Source organism: Carassius gibelio, chromosome A8 (assembly GCF_023724105.1).
Source record: "Carassius gibelio isolate Cgi1373 ecotype wild population from Czech Republic chromosome A8, carGib1.2-hapl.c, whole genome shotgun sequence".
NCBI classification, from domain to species: Eukaryota; Metazoa; Chordata; class Actinopteri; order Cypriniformes; family Cyprinidae; genus Carassius; species Carassius gibelio.
Window position 1 is genome coordinate 11,880,739 of NC_068378.1, and position 19,757 is coordinate 11,900,495.

Below are 19,757 nucleotides of genomic sequence, written 5' to 3' on the forward strand. Positions count from 1 at the left end.
GCTCACATAAATAGTTAACTGACCACTACTAAATGCTTTATAAATACCTGAATTTACTACATTTCATGTGATCTTATGAATCACTGGCAACTCCTAAATAACTGGTTTATAATTAATGCTATACTTAATTGAGAAATGATCAATTGATCATGAATAAAGTATGAAATTACACATTATAGATATGCTTTTAAATCAAGAATAAAGTATATCTGTATTTATAAACCGATTATTACTGTCTATTAATGCTTTATTAATGATTAATTATCTGTTTACTAATGCTTAATTAATGATTAATAGTGTGCAGTTATTATAAAGTGTTACCAAAAATTGTCCTGGCCCCTTCAAGCCTTTAAAATGGGGGTAAGAGGGTGTATGTTGTGTTTTTGCTGAACCAACACTTTAACATTAATTAGCTGCTGTAAAAGGTGTTAATCTTATCATTTACTAATATAAAATTTAAGATAAAGAGTTATCATTATGCACTGTGATTATTTTTTTAGTAATTAACATTAAGAAGGTTAATAAATGCTATAAGAATATATTGCTAAATGTTAGTTCATTTTAGCATTTAAGAAATGAGACATTATAAAATGTTACCGTGTAAAAGTCTGATGATTTTAATAACACATTCAGGGCCACGGCCACCCCTGTATAAGCTCTGGCCACCCCTAGGATTATTTGCAGTGGGTACTATTAATTTAAATGCAGAATGTAAATTCACAATAGTTTAAAAAAGTTCAGCACCTGCTGAGTTTTCAATGTTTTATCTTTAAAATATCAAAACATTATTTATTCATTTGTAACTGCAGGTTAAAGTAGGCTATTCCATGTTCCACGGAGCTGCATTAAACATTGTGTAAAAACATCTAAATGGCACTTCAGATGCAGCTTCTGTTTTATCTGCATTGCAAAGATCAATTTTGTTGATAATGATTGCATTTGCTTGGTAAAAGCCCAAATGCAAGTATTTGACCTAAAATATGGTGCACACTTTTAGAAACAATGCTGTAAAGGTAAAAATAAAATAAAAAATCAGGTGTCAGCACAATTAAAAATAAGATATCAGCACAATAACACTCAGCAAAATAGTCTAATTATCGTTATCGATAAAATCCTAGAACTCACAGAGATATAACTTTTTGTCTATATTGCAAACCCTTAATTTTTTTTTTTCTTTATTTTAATGTGCCACCCCAAAATTTACTGTGGGCTCAATTGGCCACCCCTGTTAAAATTTTCTGGGGGCGCCACTGAACACTTTTAAAACAATTGAATAGTTTAAGAAGTTTTAACCATATAATAGAAATATGACAATAGTATGTGTGCCAAACATGTACTAAGGCTTTTGTGTATTATCATCGTTCAGAGACAAACTCTTATAGCTGTTTGTGTCTTTTTGAACATTTTAGTCACAAATGTTACGGACGGGGATTAAACGGGTGAAACTGTGCTTTCATGTCCTATCAGATCCTCCTCCTCCTTCTCCGTCGCCCTGTACCTCAGCGTCCGCGCGCTATTGTTTTGGGGATCCCCCGCTGGACGTACACGCTGTCCAGCGCTAAAGGAGCAGCGCGAGCGAACAAAGGGGCGTCCTCGGGCGCGCTGATTGGCTGCTGCGCTAGCTGAGGTCTGGAACAGCAGATGGGGTATTCCTCCTCTTCAAACGCCCCCCTCAAACTGCGATTGTTCCCGATGCGAGCACAGGAGCTCGGTTTGGGTTGGAGTGACAGAAGCCTTGGTTTGTTCATAGCGTCGCGGATGGTGGCTTCGTACAGTTTTGTGTCGTCTGGAGGGATAAAAGCACAGATAAGGACCCTCCAGAATCTTATCTGAGCGACGGACATCGGGCATCTGGAGAGCACAGATCTGCGAGAGAGAGAGAGAGAGAGAGAGAGGGGTGGGTGTTTGTGTGCATGCTTTAATACGTGTTTGTTACTCACGACTTGTTCAGACTTGGATGCTGATGTGCCCGTGGCTGTTTTATGCTGGCATGCGTTTGCAACTTTGTATCATAACGTGTAATATGATCAGTTGTGCATTGCAATTCATTGAGAATGTCTTACTGGAAGTGTAATATAATATTCAGGCTTCAGATTACAATAGCATCTGTAGACTCTTGTCAAGAGATAATATGCGACAGTGTTTAACATTTAGAGTTGTTTACGTCCCCTGTGAGATATCGGTGTTGGCAATGGGAAAGTAACTATGAGCTCAAATGACTTTCCTGGCATTATTTTGGGCCAGATTACATAACGAGTCTGGTTTATCCAGAATAGTTCTTCCAAAAATGTAAATTCTGTTACTGTTTACTCATGCACATGTTGTTCCAAACCAGTATGACTTCCATTCTTCTGTGGAATACAAAAGGAGTGAATGATTTGTTTTCTGTACAATGATCATAGACATGTTAAATTGATAAAAAGTGACAGTTTATAATGCTACAAAAGATTTTTTTTTTCTGTTCATCAAAAAATCTTCACGGAAACGATCAGTTTTCTCACTTTCTTTAAGCAGCAGCACAACCATTTCACCATTAAGTGAGTAGTAAATCATATCAGAATGATTTCTGAAGGATCATGTTACACTAAAGATTTATGGCTGCTGAAAATTCAGCTTTGCTTTGCCATATCAGGAATAAATTGTATTTTTAAATATGTTAAACAGAAAACAGTTATTTTAAATTATAATATTATTTCATACTTTTATTGTTTTTACAGTAACTTGATTAGCATAAGAGATCTTTCAAAAAAAAAAAAATATATATATATATATATATAATATATATATATATATATATATATATATATATATATATATATATATATATATATATATATATATATATATATATATATATATACACGATACAAATACAGAACCGGGACAATTGTTTTGCTTACAAATTATGAACTTCTTGATAATCTTCTAGAGCCATATGAAAACTTTGTTAAAAACAGACCAAAAAAATGACATGATAGTGAATAAATGATAACAGATTTTTTTATTTTTGGGTGAACTTTCCCTTTGAACAGTGATCCTCACAGCTGCCAGCGATGCCTGTGACACATTCAAGTTCGAGTGAGTCAAGGAAATATCTTCAGAGAGCTCAAACATGAGGAAACCATTTTTTTAAACTAAACAACTGCATCCACAACTTTTTTTTTCTTTTTCTTTTTTTTTTTTTGATACATGTGTATTCTTTTGGTGTTTACTCGTTACCAGATTAGCCTTTGTGTTTCAGTTACAAGTTAGAATCTGAGTCAGATGTGGGCATCATATTTTCCATGAAGTAGATTGTGAAGTTGCTGTGTTTTGTCTTCTTTGTCGTACTCTTGAGGGTTTCAGAAACAGCAGCAGCCATCAGTAAACACTCTGACAACTGGCAGTGCAAGCTTCTAAACACGTGAACCATGGGAAGGAAGAAGAAAAGGAAGAGTTGCCGTGGCAATTTAAACAATAGCCGAGCTATGGTGTTTTTGAGGAGATGCTGGTTGGGGGAGGTGAGGGAATGGATGTAGGCCAGGAAACATCAAGCGGAGATCTTGGCCTGGCTCTTAAAGACCGAGGCATTTGCTTTGGAATTGAACAACAAGGTGGAACTTCCAAGCCATGGGAAGGAAGAGAAAGGATGGAACTGTGGCTGTTGTTGGTTTCAAGTCATTACAGACAATAGCATGAACAAATATGAAATTAGATAGATTTATTACTTAAATAGGAACATGCAAACATGCATAAAAGAGATGTCCAGCTACAGAGTTTGGTTAGTTTTGGATGCTAAAGCAGGATTAAACCACCGCTTCCATCCTGTCTGTCCCACTTCCACAGTCTTCCCAGCACCGACACATGTATAACTCAAGTGCCAAGCCACCAGACTGTCTGTGTTTGAAAAACATATGTAATTATTCATAATTAGGTACTGTTGTAGAGGCAGAGTTGATCTTTTGGAGAACTGGCAAATTGGATAGTCGCATGAGTCCAAAAAATAGTTCTCATGCTCTTTTGCATTCGATTTTAATAGACTCCCTGGACACATTTAATGCAAGAGTGCACAGTTGCATAAGCGTGGAAAAGTACATGCCTCTTGAAACGTGATGCTGAAATGGTTTGATGGCTGTTCAAGTGAAAAGCGTGAAAAAGTGGCTTTAGCATTGCTAAAGCATTGCTAGAGACTGAAGCAAGGTCATGTTGGATGGAAAACTGGATTTTTTTCTTTATTTTTATTTCTCTAACCAACGTTTAACTGAATATCTTGAGTAAGGAAGGATTAAGATTGTGAAATGTTTTTTTCTCTTGACTTCCCCTTTTCCTTGTTCAGCATGTCTTGGATTGATGTTTTGGCCAGTTTGTGTGTGTAGTAATTGTACTCTACTTTGGTGTTGACAAGTGTTGTATTTTTAATGTTTTTTGAAAAATATTGTTTTTGAATAGTTGTGCTGCTTAATATTTTTTTGTAAACTCTAATACAATACAGAATTATTTGTTGAATAGAAACTTCCAAAGAACAGCATTTATTTGAAATAGAAATCGTTTTAATATTATAAATGTCTTTCCTGTCACTTTTGTTCATTTTAATACATCCTTCCTTGCTGAATTAAAAATATATATAAATTTCTTTAAAAACCAGCAAAAATCCTACTGAGCAAAATTTAAAATGGTAGTGTACATGCAAATTCAAATATATTTTGATACACATTTACCAATAATCAAAAACCAAAATAAATCATTTTAATTGGTAAGTAGGAAAAATGGATATTCACATAAAAAAATTGGCACCAATATATCATGCATCCATAATCTAATCAACACCTGTCATCTGATGCCTATTATCTGCTGGCAATGACTTTTGGATTTGTATCAGAGACTAATAGCACTTCTGTAGTTCTGGCAGAACTATATTTAGGATATGAAATATTAATGTCAGAATAAGCTGCTCTGGGTCGATTGGTATTGAATATTTCATCATCTCCTGATTGAGCGCAGCGAGTGGTGTGTATGAAAGACTTGGGAGGGGACACACACACACATTTACACACACAAACACACACACACATATGCTCTAACAGCTACAGCTAACTGTACACTCTGGGTCAGGAGATGGTAGTGTTGATAAGAAAACATGCCCATACAAGAGAGAGACCCTATTGTTTGCTGGTGGGATAATGATCTTCTGAAAGGGTAATTGTGAAGGAGTTTTGTCAGGGACTGATTGAGGCCATTAGCGGTTCCATTATGGATCACACCTGTGCTCTGTTTGTGTGTATTTGTATGTGTGTTGGACTCTTGAATTACATGTGTACACTAAGTAGTTCTCCTAAAGTTCTTCTAAGTGCTCACAATGATTAATGACAGTGTGAATAAAGACAGTGGAGAACTTGAGAGAGGCAGACACGGACAGATAAAGGGAGGAGGAGGCTGTGAAACCACCGCTGGGGAAGTCTGAAACCTCATGTCAGTTTCCGCTGTGCATATCAGAGAGGAAGAGTTTAGAAGAGTCACATGGATTCTGCACTGGTTTAACATTTAAACACCACTAGACGATCGGCTGCAAAAGAGACATTTACAACAGAAAGAAGGTAATGTGCGTTCAGTTAAGTCTTATATCTAGTTCAGGAAATCCTGTGAGATAGTGAGACAGTAAATGGGAAGTAGCCTATTACTCTTTGTTCTGTTGAAAATGTCAATATTTAAATCAGTGTCTAAATTTAGATGTAGAGGAGTAAATGCAGGAATTGTTCTTTTAAGTGACTTGTATATCATTTTATCATGTAGTACAGAGGACAAATGACTGGTTTCTGCATTTAAAGAGATAGTTGACCCAAAAATGAACATTCTCTCATGATTTACTCACCCTCATGTCTTTCCAAACTTGTATCCATTTCTTTTTACTGTGGAACACACACACACACACACACACACAAAGATATTTTAAAGAATGTTATTACTGTTTTGGATCCCACTGACTTCCATTATATTTTTTCAGTGGGAAACGAAATGGTTTGATTGCCAACATTCTTCAAAAATATATGTATATGCTCCACAAAACAAAGAAAGTCGTACATATTTGAAACAATATAAGGGTGTGTAAATGATTATTTTTTTATTCTGGATGAATTTTCCCTTTAACGCTGGTTCACAAAGTTGTGAAACCGTATACTAGGCAGATAGCCACTGCTATTTCCTCTCTTTCAGTTCCTTTAACATTAGGTTCAGTGTGAAAAAGTATCTTTAAAAAAAGCTTGTTTTATTAAAGTTAGATGTGGTTTGACACCTATTCATTTCAGTTTTGTTGGCATGAGAGTTTTATACTGAATGTTTTGAATAAGATACAATAAAACAGCAATGGCTAGGAGTAGTTGTAACAGCAGGGTTACAGTCCCGCTGTTGTCCTGCACCTGTCCCCGTCTCCGGAAGCTTCTGTAAAGCCTTTCCAGCTGGTGAGGAAGGAAGCCTTAAGTCGAGCAGTCTGTATTGTGCCAGGGGAACCTCCAAACATGAGTATATGTGCAAGCTATTGAGCTTTACAACTGGTCATAACTGTACTCGTTCATCTTTGAAATTGACAGATTACAATATTCTGTATTGAAAAATGTAATTTTTTTTATTTTGAACAATTCACAATGTGATAAATAATTTAAACTGAATATCACTCGTGTTTTAATTCTCTGTGTGAGCATTTCTGTTGGTTTTAAAGAACCAATGATTATGAATGAATTACATATTAAAAATGTATTCGGTCTCTGGTTTCATCTGTAATGAATCACAAGGAACAGTGCTTTATTATCTTACAGCAGTCATTGTATTTCAATCAGTGACATTTCTAAAACATAAAAATATTGATCATTATGACGGAGCATCAGTCATAAGCAGTCTGATAAAAACTAAAGTGTCTGTTTGGGGGGGGGGCATTCTAGATATCATTTGATTGGACAAAAAACTGTAGTGCAACATGACTCATCAATTGAGAAAGACAAAATTTAAATGTTAATATTTGCTAAAAGTGAGTCTAAGAAGTGTGTTAGCATACACTGCTGTTTAAACGTTTTGGGTTGGTAAGAATTTATGTTTTTGAAGTTTTTGTAGTATCTTTTGCTCATCAAATTTTTATTTTTATTTTTATTTATTTTTATGTAGTTTATTCCTGTGATGGAAAAACTTGAGTTTTGAGCAGCCATTACTCCAGTCTTCAGTGTCACATGATCCTTCAGCAGTCATTATAATGTTCTGATTTGCTGTTCATCAAAGTTGAAAACATTTGTGCTGATTAATATTTTTGTGGAAAACACAATGCCTGTTTTTCAGATATAGAATGTTCAAAAGAGCAGCATTTATTTGAAATATAATTTTTACTGTGACTTTTTTTTTTTTTTTTTACTTTTGATCAATATTATGTGCCACTGCTGAATAAAAGCACACATTTTAAATAAAATCTTACTGATAACAAACGTTTGAACTCAGACGACCAGCTCGTTAGAAGAGAGCTCCATGAATGAACTGTGTTCAGATTGTCAATGTCCCTACACAGCGTTTATTGCTCCCTACTTCCTGAGCACAAGAAATCCGTTGAAGTTTACTTCATTTTGGAAGATTCATTCACGGATTTGCGCTACATCACTGTCTGAAACACCTTCACACACAGACGAAACTTACTAGAGAAGTGAGAAGTGTGATATAACAGACCTCTGTAAATAAATACAATTTAAATTCGTGTCTCTCACACTTTAATGCCCTTTGAATGGAACATATACACTCCGTTTGAACTGGAATCATGGTGGAATATCATGGTGTGAAGTCCTCTTCTCAGGGCATTAAACTTCTGAAGTGATAAGAGATGCATACAAAATGTACAGAGCGGTGGTACGCGAGGACTGGTATTGAGTGCCACTGCTGTAGCTGAATTCGAAGCTAACACACATAGACTAAAGGGCACAGACCTTGAATTTCATAGGGTCTTTAAATGTGTTGAACTGGTCTTGTCTGTGTCAATCCTCTCATTCATTCCAGTATGTGCTCCATGTCTATTCTGATCACATCCTCATGAATAGTTTACTTTCAGCTGTGACTTGCAGATGTCCACGTCACATGAGTTTGTGTGATATAGAACAGAGCATTCTCTTGTCGAGAGATATCAAAAAACACACGATCTAGTGAGTGTGAGATATGCATACTTTATTTTGAGAGAGTTTGTTATTCTCTTACACCCTTCTTGCTCTGACCTAGATACAGAAGAGTTAATTCTTTAATGTTAAAATTAGAAACGTTTCTCTCTCTCTTTCTCTGTCTCTCTAGAGTCCTTCCATGCAGTCGTGGCTAAGATAAAATGGATGACAGGAATAACGGTGTGCGGGTCGGAGAGAATAAATTCATCAGCAAGTGAGTATAAATCTTTCACCAAACTCATAATAATGTTAAAGGGTTAGTTCGCCCAAAAATGAAAATGATGTCATTAATAATGCTGTTCCAAACCCGTAAGACCTCCTTTTATCTTCGGAACACAGTTTCAGATATTTTAGATTTAGTCCGAGAGCTCTCAGTCCCTCCATTGAAGCTGTGTGTACGGTATACTGTCCATGTCCAGAAAGGTAAGAAAAACATCATCAAAGTAGTCCATGTGACATCAGAGGGTCCGCTGGAATTTTTTGAAGCATCGAAAATACATTTTGGTCCAAAAATAGCAAAAACGATGACTTTATTCAGCATTGTCTTCTCTTCCGTGTCTGTTGTGAGAGAGAGTTCAAATCAAAACAGTCTGGATATCCGGTTCGCAAATGAATCATTCAGTTCACCAAATCGAACTGAATCGTTTTGAACGGTTCGTGTCTCTAATACGCATTATTACAAACATGTAAGGAGGCCTTACATGTTTGGAACAGCATAAGGGTGAGTTATTAATGACATAATTTTCATTTTTGGGCGAACTAACCCTTTAAAATCAACCCATGATTGGGATGTTAAAACATCTGAACAACAGAAATGTTGCTCTTTTTTTTGCCGTTACTACCTCTGACAGTTCTGTAATAATCTTTTCACAATGCATAATAAGCGATAATGTACAGTCAGATGTTATTACAGCAAAATAATACCCAGACCGAATGATCAAACCTTTATTGTTTCACCATGACCAGCTGACTTTACATTGACAAGCTACTAACTAATTAAATACATGGATATTATGAATTATTCTAAAAACATAAATACTGAAACAATATTATTAAAATCACAACATTTAAATACCATTTGTGTGTGTGTATATATATATAAATATATATATATATAATCAAAGATTAAAATAATTGTTGAACAAACTTTCTCAGGAGCAGCATTCTCTCTCATTTAAAGACCTACAATCTCTACTATGAAGGAAAGAACCTGCAGTTACGTCACAGAGAGGTGAGAAAGAGTTTTACACTCGTCGTGTGGCAGGTGGGGAAGCGGTGGACCCCTTGTGTGCTTTCTCAGTTATTCACTATTGTCTGGGGAGTAATAACTGTCTGGGACTGGAGGGGATGTGTGTCTGTGTGTGTGTGTGTGTGTGTGTGGAGGTGTCTGTAAATGCAGCTTGCTCAGGTGCTCTGGCTGTGCCAAATGACTTATATATTAGATATGCTGTATTTATCATTTATCAGTCTCATTTATTCTAAAAGTAAAAGTTATTTAAATCTAATACTCAGGTCCATTGTGTACCGTAACTTGTTTTTTGGTCAGGTAACAGATTCAAGTCTGAGTATATATGTATGCTGTATATATTGTGCCTGCAGGAAGAGGAGGAGCTGATCATTGAAGGACTTCTCAATATCTCATGGGGTTTGCGTCGACCAATCAGGCTTCAGATGCAGGATGACCATGAGCGAATCAAACCTCCTCCCTCCTCTACCTCCTGGCACTCGGGGTGTAATCTAGACAACCAGAGGTCAGACAATGACGCAAACACACAAATATATTTAAATGAGCTCATTAACTTCCTATACATGCGGTATTGAGGACCTGCTGTACACTGATGAAGACAGAAAGAAAGTCCACTGAAAAAAATCAAATAAGATTGATTATTATGTAAATATACACTACCATTTAAAAATTTGAGGTCGGTAACATTTGTTAAGATAAAGTCTTTTATGCTCATTAAGTTTGCATTAAATAAAAGTAAAAAGAGAAATATTTTAAAATATTATTGCAATTTAAAATAACCGTTTTCTCTCTGGATATATTTTAAAATGTAATTTATTTCTCTGATGCAAAGCTGAATTTTCAGCAGTCATTACTTCAGTCTTCAGTGTCACATAATCTTTCAGTAATCATTCTTATATTATTATTTGGTGATCAAGAAACATTTCTGATTATTATCAATGTTAAAAACAGTTGTGCTGCTTAATATTTTGTGGAAACGTTAATGCAGTTTGCTTTTAGGATTATTTTGATGACTAGAAAGTTACTGTCACTTCTGATTAATTAAATGTGTTCTTGCTGAACAAAATTATTAATTTCTTTAGAAAACATCTTAATGACCACTAACTTTTGAAAGGTAGTGTACGACTGATAAATCAGTGTTTATATATCAATACTTACTGTATGTCTTATCATCTGTAGCATACAAACATTATCATTGTCACAGAAAAACCAAGATTTCTTTCATAAGCCTTCTTTAAACTCAACTGACCTTGACATCCTAACAGCTGAGAGCCTGCTTTGTTTGTTGCCATAGCAACCCTATCCTTGCAATGACCATGTTTTTGGCATTCCCTCTTCTGAAATGTTTTGGACGTGTGTGTTATAAATAATTCACAAATTTCTGATGTTTATGGTTTTGATCTCCTCTTGTCTGTTTTTGCCTTATGGTTCCAAATGGGGACTTCAAAAGAACTATTTGTTTCTGAGTGCTCCAGTGCTAATATTGTTTTCAGCACCTACTGGGGGTCAGTCAACAGAATGAAAGAGCCGAGGAACTGAGCACGTACAGGCCAGAATCGTATTATGTTATCTTAACAAGCGGTTCCCAGAATCACTTGACTTTAAGTCCACTCCAGTATGTGTTCACATGCATGACAGAAAGATTATGACTGGAATTAACATGTACCTGGTGGTTTTGGCTTCATTTGGATAAATAATAAGATTCATTATGGCCGATTCTAGGATTTCAGTACTGAATAAGATTTGTGTCTTACAGCATGAAAAACTGCAAGATTAAATGTTGCTTATTTATTTCACTTTAATGTTAACCAAAATGTTTCATGGTTTCCACAAAAATATTGAGCCACAACTTTTTATTGTTAGTAACAAAAAATACTATCAAATAAAAATAAAAATAATCAAATAATGCATACTTGCATTAGAGACCAAAAAATGTATGTAGTGTATAAGGTGCATTTTTGGGTGCAAATAAGTTCAGGAAAATGTTGACGCCAGATACTTTTTGCTCTGCTGTGGATTGTGATTTTATGTTGTGGAAGAATTATGTTCCTCTTTTCTTGTTTTTCAGTCAGGATGGTCAGAAACAGACTCCTCAAACTCCGCCTCAGATGGAAGTGACGCCCCCAGAGGACCAATCGAGCAACAGCAGATCACAAGACCATGAAGAAGAAGAAGAAGGTACAGCTTTCATTCAAAAAGATAGACTATGTGAAACTGACTTGTTCTGCCGGCTCATGCTCTGTTCTCATGGCAGATGCGTGTGACATCTCCGCTCAGCTTCTTAGAACCAAAAGTGATGCTGGAGTACTGAGACGGGGCAGGAAACGGTCTCCTAGCGACCAGCGGCGAATCAGAAGGCACAGATTTTCCATCAATGGTCACTTCTACAACCACAAGGTAACTTTAGAAGAAACACTGTGTGTGTGTGTGAGAGATTGTTTGACCTTATGTTCAGTGATCTCAGTCATGCAGTCTCTTGTTCCTCTTTCTATTTGATTCAGACGTCTGTGTTCACTCCTGCGTATGGTTCTGTGACTAACGCACGGATCAACAGCTGTATGACCACGCCACAGGTGCTGCGGGTGTTACTGAATAAGTTTAAGATCGAGAACAGCCCAGATGAGTTCGCCCTCTATCTCGTTCATGCCAGCGGAGGTCAGCTGCTGTCTGCTTATAGTTTCTCCATTTAATAAATGACTTGACTGTTGCAACACTGAATCTCCATCTAGTGGACAGACAACAACATGACTGTTGTACAATGTTGGAGGCTAGAATCAATGTACACTAATAATAACAACTAATATACTGCTACCAGAAGATTTTTTTTTCTATTTCAATATATATATATCATCATCATGTCTGTAGCACAAACATAACTTTTAATATATATATATATATATATATATATATATATATATTAAAAGTTATGTTTGTGCTACAGACATGATACCTGAAATCTTATGATGGATATTAATTATATTAAATATGGGCCAGTATGCAACCACATGTGCATAAATTTCAACAACCAGATAGCAACTCTTTGGAAACTTCCCACAAAACACTAGTATTGTGGTGCTAACCAGTTTTGCACACATTTAGTCACCACTTACATTTTCTGCTCTCCTATATACTGCTTACATTTTTTCATTTTCTACAGAAAATTGTATCTAATCTAGTTATATATGTACAAAACGTGTTATATATTTCAGAGCGTGTTCAGCTAAAGCGTACAGACCACCCGTTAGTAGTGAGAATACTTCAGGGACCATGTGAGCACGTCTGCAAGATCTTTCTCATGGAGCAGGATCTGGGAGAGGAGATTCCCTATGAAGTGAGTGTGTGTGAAACAGGGTCGAACTGCTTAGAAATTGTGATGATAAAACATGCAAAGATTCTGACTGCAGTTGCTCTCCACTGCTCTAGGTGGCGCAGTACATCAAATTTGAGATGCCTGTGCTGCAGAGTTTTATTATCAAACTGAAGGAAGAGGAGGACAGAGAGGTGCAGAAGCTGAGAAGCAGGTAAAAACTAACTGACATAAGCAGATGGGAGAAATCATGGGTTCTGAAGCTTTGAATCAGTCAAAGGGGTCATGTGATGCTTTTTTAAAGATCATTTGTTTGTCTGTATTTTGGTGTAACAGAATATGTTGACATGGTTTAGTGTAAAAAAAAAAAAAACATTACTTTTCAAATACTGTACATTATTGTAGGTCCTCTATGTCCCGCCTCTCTTAAACGTGTAATTTTCTATAAAGTCCCTCCTTCTGACAAGCACAGTCTGCTCTGATTGGCCATCTGACCCAGTGCATTGTGACTGGCAGAAAACCGCAAGTCATGGCTGCTTCAACCCAAGTATAGGTCTCTGCAGGAAAGTAATGGGAGTTACTAGATCAAGGTGTTTTTACACCATGATACCTGATTGGTTGATGTAATAGTGACGTTAGGTTTAGGGGTGGGGTTGGGTAAGGGCGATCATTTAGATTGCATGATTCAGAAACACCCAGCAGTTTGAAAACACCCACATGGTGATAAACGCCCACTTTTGCTCTGCAGAGACCTAAGTCTCGCTTCAACACTAACTGTGGTTAATGAAACCACACCTTCTTTGCACGTTTCCACGTTTGCATGAACATTTGGGCGGCATTACACAAATATTTCCACATAGTGACATGTTGGGGCATGTTTAAACGAGCCATTTTAGGGCGGCATGGCAGAGTCTTAAATTCCCAAGTCTTAAAACCTCAACCTTTTCAGAGAAATTCTTGCCTATATCCGTTTTTTTTTTGTAATTATGACAAGGCTTCATGTTTAATTAACCGACAATTATTTTTACTTTTTTTTTAATTTTGAAGAACTATCATATAATATTCTACATGACATACGTTTCAGTTTACAACTTGATTTTATTATTATTAATTGTTTATTTTAATGTTTTTTTTAATGTTATTTTAGGGTAGAGTTGAATATCAGCTAAAAGCCAATGCAAAAATGTCTCATTTTCATTTATCTTAACCTGCACTAAAATTAACTGAAATAAAAATTAATAAAGGTTAAACTTGTATCTAATATAATATATATATATATATATATATATATATATATATATATATATATATATAGCAACACACAACAAAACTAACTAAAATTCAAATTAAAATGTTATATATAAAACAGAGTCAAAATATTAAGAAAACATCACGAAACATCGCTACCTTGCTTCTCTAAGGCAATTGCTCAACTTACACAGAAAATCTGTGATTAGAAACTTGTTGTTGCTCATTGTGGCTCATGGGCTCTCAAATCTGCTGCCAGGTCTTTTGAGGCTAAATGCCATGTGACTGCTGACTCAAGCGCCACACAAAAGGATGTCATGACAATGCTAATTGGCTGATGGCACCACAAGACACACAATCCCAAGCCCTTCACTAGAGACTATTCTAAACTGTGACGTCAAGGGCAGCATGCTGGGAAAAATATCGGTTTCATTTCTAAGAGACTTCCAAAGCAATGATGCATCAACAGCCACAGTCAAAATCTTTTTAAATGAACTTCTTTGTGATTTAATTATCCATGCATCTCTTTCTGAATAGATACAAGTATCTGCGTTGTACCATTGAGAAGCAGCTCCAGTGTTCTCCAGAGGGCTCCACCTGTATGTGACGAGCACTTGCCCTTCTTCATGTCAATCAGTGGACTTCCAGACAGAATCTGATCAGCCCTTTCTGTCCTAGATGATTGTTAATCCTTAATATGCATTGATTTATGCTGACCAGTGGATGGTACATCTTATAATATAAAAAATCTTTGTATATTTTTCTCTACATATTCTGGTGCTGTAGGGAATCACATGCAGGTACAATAATATAAAAGCACATTCAACTAAACCAGGGAATTTCATCATCCAGTGATCACTGGAAAGAGCAATTATAAGAAGAAGCACAACGTAACAAAGATAAACGCATACAACTTAAGTATTATTTGTTTGGTTTAACTCTTTAAAAAGGGTGATAATTGACTGATCACTTCACGTGTTGCATGTTTTGAGAATATATATGCGGTCTGAGCCAACCTGTTGTACCATTACAGTCTGATTACAGCTCCATTTGACCAACGTCTCTTTTAGACAGTGATAAGAAATCTCTGAATGGTAAGAAGCTAAGTAAAAGACTGTGAATTTAAAGATGATTGAAAACGGACTGAATATGTGAATATTGTTTGGGATGTTTGATTGGGTCAGTTTTGCTGGTATGAATGTTTGGGTATCTGAAGAGTACAGCATGGCTGTAGTTGCTACGAAAGAGCTTCATATTTTTCTTTTACATTTAGACTCTCATTCACACCTATGACTGGACTCTGTGTTGTCATCCTTCTGACATTTTATCTGGCATGTGTTAATATGATACTGATTGTAAAACTGAATATATGGTGATAATTATATTTAAATAAAGTATTATCATCAGAAAAATTTGAAAAGCTGTTTTATTCGCACTTAACAAATGCATTTGTTGCTTGTATGAATTTGAGCATGTGAGTGTTGAGACGTTTTATATATAATTACATGTACCTTTTTCAACACAGATTTATTTTGCTTTTGAAACGTATTCTTTGTTGAGTCCATCACTATAGATGTTTACCCAACTATATAATGGCTTCTGAGAACCACAGTAAATATTAACAGGATCCAAACAACCTACCAGCCAAAAGACAGTCATTATGTGATCGTCAGAACTATTGGTCTTGCACATGATGTGGCTGCAGGTCGTCTCGTGGGTTACCTAACCAGCATCTCTGAGCTCATGGAGAGACACAATCACCACATGACCGACCCCACAGAATGACCCCTGGGCCTAAAGACCGTCTTAATCCTGTTGGTGGATTAGAGCGATATTCTGATCCTGTGCCGGTGAGACGGACGACATAAGTTCATTCACTCAACCAATCAGAAGGAGCAGCAGTCAGTTAATGCCGCTGTGTACGTGTACTTGTGTGAGTTCTACTCTCATCCATTCAAGCTCAGCAGACCAGAGAGGAGGACGACATCCTGAACCTTCCAGAATACAGATACCTGTTCAACGTAAGTCAGTGCATCCTCTTCATTTGAACCCTATATTATAACAATAATTAATATTATTATTTTATCTTTTTTTTCTAAAAGAAAAGTATATCTTTATAGTGGATAATTACATACCAGTGTGTGAGATTTCTTTGTTGAATGCTGTATTACTGTTTATTTTATTTTCTAAGGCTGTTAAAACAGAACCCATGGTATATATAAATATAAATATAAATATAAATATAAATATATATATATATATATATATATATATATATATATATATATATATATATATATATGTATATGTATATATATGTATGTATATATGTATATATGTATGTATATATATTCTAGTGCTGTTGAAATTATTCTAGGGTAATTTTAGAGTGATGGTCACCTTGCTGTAAAGGTTACCTCATAACTGAATGATTGTAAAAATGAACTTTGCCTTTATGTTACATTGGATTGAATTGTGCAGGTGTGAGAATATAACTAGACGGTGAACTGGAGGTCTGGTTCCTGAAAACCAAAAATCACTATATTTATATATATATCAACACAAACACACACACACACACACACACATACTGTTTCATCCTACCAATGAAAATGTAGGAATAATTAAGCTTTTTTCATGTTTTTGAAACAAATCTTTTTGCTCACCAAAATTAATAGATCAACTTTTGATTTTAATAATGTATTAGTAAATGTTAGAATCAACATTAACTTTTTTTTTTAGATTAATAAATGCTTTGGAAGTATTTATCATTGTTAGTTAATGTTAACAAATGGAACCTTATTATAAAGTGTTACCAAAAGATCTGTTAAATTGTAATCGTATTTCACAATGTTCCTGTTTTACTAATTTTTTCCCTCAAATAAATGCAGTGAGCAAAATGACTTTCGGAAACATTAGAAATTCTCAAATATTATTATTATTATTTTTTTCACTGGTAGTGTGTATGTGTATAAATATAGATACTGGGTACAGTTGCATGAACACAAACACTTAAGACTCTGTCTTAAGAACTAGTTTAACCAACTAGCAGTTGAGTTTTAACAGAAGATTTTTAAGAAGAAAACAACATAAAAAACAAATGGCTAGTTTTTAAGACTAGTCTAAGCAGTTTATGCAACCAGCGCCTGATGATGATGAAGTTATAGTGAAAACATTTAGTCACTGCATGGGCACGGTTGTATTTTTATGGCCTCTGAACAAGACTGTATATTATTTTATTTTTCTCAAAGGACATTCCAGGTTTTTGCACTTTTTTTACTATGAAAAATTAAGATTACTTAAACATCCTTAATAAGATGTAAGACTCTTAAAAGATTTGTTTTTAGAGAATATATCTTGAATTACTTTTTTCACTTGTTTTAAAAACTGAATTGTCTCTCTAATGTATTAAACTTATGCTTAAACATTCAACAACCAACAGGGTTCTTAAGATCAGAAATCCTCTGAAAATTGTTTTTACAGAAAATCTCTTGCATTATTTTTTTCCCCCTTAAAGGTGCTGTAGGGAACTTTTGTAAAATAAATTTTGTACATATTTATTAAACCTGTCATTATGTCCTGACAGAAGAATATGAGACAGATAATCTGTGAAAAAATCAAACTCCTCTGGTGTATCCTATTGCCATTTGCAGAAATACATCGCTCCCGGTAAAAAACAGCCAATCAGAGCTGCGGTCCGTAACTTTGTTTGTGTTCAAAATGTAGAAAAATGTATATAATAAGCGAGTACACCATGAATCCATTTTCCAAACCGTGTTTTTAGCTGGTCCTGAATCACTAGGGTGCACCTATAATAAGTGTTTATATTCGGACTATTTTAGATTGCTTCCGGGATACTGTGGCGGAGTAACCCAGTACCTTTGTGATTCTTCATAGACATAAACAGAGAGAAGTAGTTCCGGCTACGATGTTCTTCCGCAAGACGCAAGCAGTTCTGTTTATTAACCGCTGGAGCGCCAAAAGTTCCCTACCGCAGCTTTAAGGTTATTTTAACATACATAGCTACTTTTTGTTTTGTTTTTTTTTAAATAAGAGCCTATAGACATTTTAGAAAATGGGACCTCTCTAATTTTTCTTTCTTGACATTATTGGCTTTCTCTATATCCTTCCTTCCAACTCCTCTGTGTCCACTAATCAGACAGATCTCATTGGGACCGATGAGTCAAAGACTGATAGGTTTTCTGGACTATGTTTAGCTCTTTGCTTCAGAGAGTTTACATGCACCGCCTGTGTTACCAGACTACACAGTACATCCAGTCAACCTCTGCCCTTGTGTGTTCACAGCATCTTCCAGGATGTTCTCCCAATATAAAATCATCATGTTGATGAACTGCCTGCTACTCCTGACTGTGATGTTTCCTGCGGTCCAGTCACGTCGGGGCGGGGGCTTTGGCCGTGGGGGAGGCCGGGGTGGAGGATGGGGTGGAAGCAGCGCCGGACGCACGGGATGGGGAGGAGGCGGTGGACATTACCATGCCCCACCAGTCCATACCGGAGGCTCCTCGGGACACAGTACAGGGAAGGTAGTAGGGGCAGCCGCCGCCGGAGCTGTAGGGGGAATGCTGGTCGGACACGGCTTGAGCTCCTTGGCCCAACCTGGATATGGCTACGGGCATGGCTATGGTGGTTATGGAGGCTACGGTGCAGGGTATGGGCATGGCCACGGCCACGGGTACGGCCACGGACATGGGCACAGACACGGACACGAAGGACATGGTGGTGAGCATTCAAGAGATCATGTTCACAATGAGACAGATGTGGATTATTACACAGATGCTGCCAGTTCTGGACCTATTTATAGCTGCCTGACAGTTTTTGGACTTGTGATGTCATTCTTACTTGGGTACATTCTGTTATAAAGGACACTTTGGCACTCGGCATAGGTCAGTCTTGGGCACCTTCTTACATCTGCCACTTCTTTCCATACAAAAATAATCAAATAATCTAACAAAATAAAAAATGTGTGACAGACGTAGCATTAAAACATGGAGTAAAATGAAGAGCAACTCAACCACTATCAAGGATTTCATTACACCTGAGGCCTGCATTGACAGCAGAAAAATAATGTTACAGTTGCTTGCATGGCATTTTGAACCAATAGACTTTAGTTTGAAATAGTTTCCAATGTTTGTTTTTTGTTTTGTTTTTTAGCTCTGAAGCAAGAGTTATGAAAAGCATATGCCTGTAATTTTTTTTCTTGAGAATTATGGTTTTATAAATGAATAAAGTAGATTTTTGTAATGATTTAGTTTATCTGAAAGATGGGGTTTTGCATCATTCAAAATATATATGTAGTTATTATCTAAAGATATTTGCAGAGCATCACGTGTATATTTATACTTTATATTTACACAAATGTGCATTGATTGTTCTTCTCAATGATTTAATCTGTTCCTGCCATTTACGTCAGCGAACATTCAAAATAAAACAAGGCTTATGGTAAAATCACATTAAACCACAATAAGCTTGCCGAAGTGTGTCTGGTCAAGAGCAAATCTTGTTAAAGGGCTCGGGCACTCTCTACCTCACTTACCCGAGCTCTTTAACAAGCAGCTGATTGTCTTAAACCAAAAGATTCCAGCGCTCTCGCTTGTACACCTTCTTAGATCTGTTTACCAGTATGTACGTTTATTTTTGTACTGCTAATATAAAATAAATACACTTCCTTAAATACTTCATGTTTTGTCATTTTTCATTTCTGTGTGAGTGATAATTTGGGTAAATGTGGTGTGATTTAGTCAGAAATGCTACATTTGGAATCCTAGATAACTGGGACAAA

General features: G+C 36.0%; 2 protein-coding genes across 2 annotated transcripts; both read left to right on the forward strand.

The window, feature by feature from the left end:
* The first annotated feature begins 5,407 nt into the window (after positions 1 to 5,407).
* LOC128018471 (ras association domain-containing protein 2-like) lies at positions 5,408 to 15,326 on the forward strand. Its single transcript, XM_052603976.1, has 10 exons — positions 5,408 to 5,573; positions 8,287 to 8,370; positions 9,312 to 9,387; positions 9,756 to 9,907; positions 11,471 to 11,580; positions 11,657 to 11,799; positions 11,904 to 12,057; positions 12,612 to 12,733; positions 12,826 to 12,923; positions 14,495 to 15,326. Exons 2-10 carry the CDS (start codon positions 8,318 to 8,320, stop codon positions 14,562 to 14,564), a joined length of 978 nt encoding a protein of 325 aa, XP_052459936.1. The 5' UTR covers positions 5,408 to 5,573; positions 8,287 to 8,317; the 3' UTR covers positions 14,565 to 15,326.
* A 287-nt stretch (positions 15,327 to 15,613) lies between these two features.
* On the forward strand, positions 15,614 to 19,651 carry LOC128018469 (acanthoscurrin-1-like). The gene is made up of 2 exons (XM_052603973.1): positions 15,614 to 15,978; positions 18,263 to 19,651. The coding sequence occupies exons 1-2, from the start codon at positions 15,867 to 15,869 to the stop codon at positions 18,835 to 18,837; spliced, it is 687 nt and encodes a 228-aa protein (XP_052459933.1). The 5' UTR covers positions 15,614 to 15,866; the 3' UTR covers positions 18,838 to 19,651.
* The last annotated feature ends 106 nt before the right edge of the window (positions 19,652 to 19,757 follow it).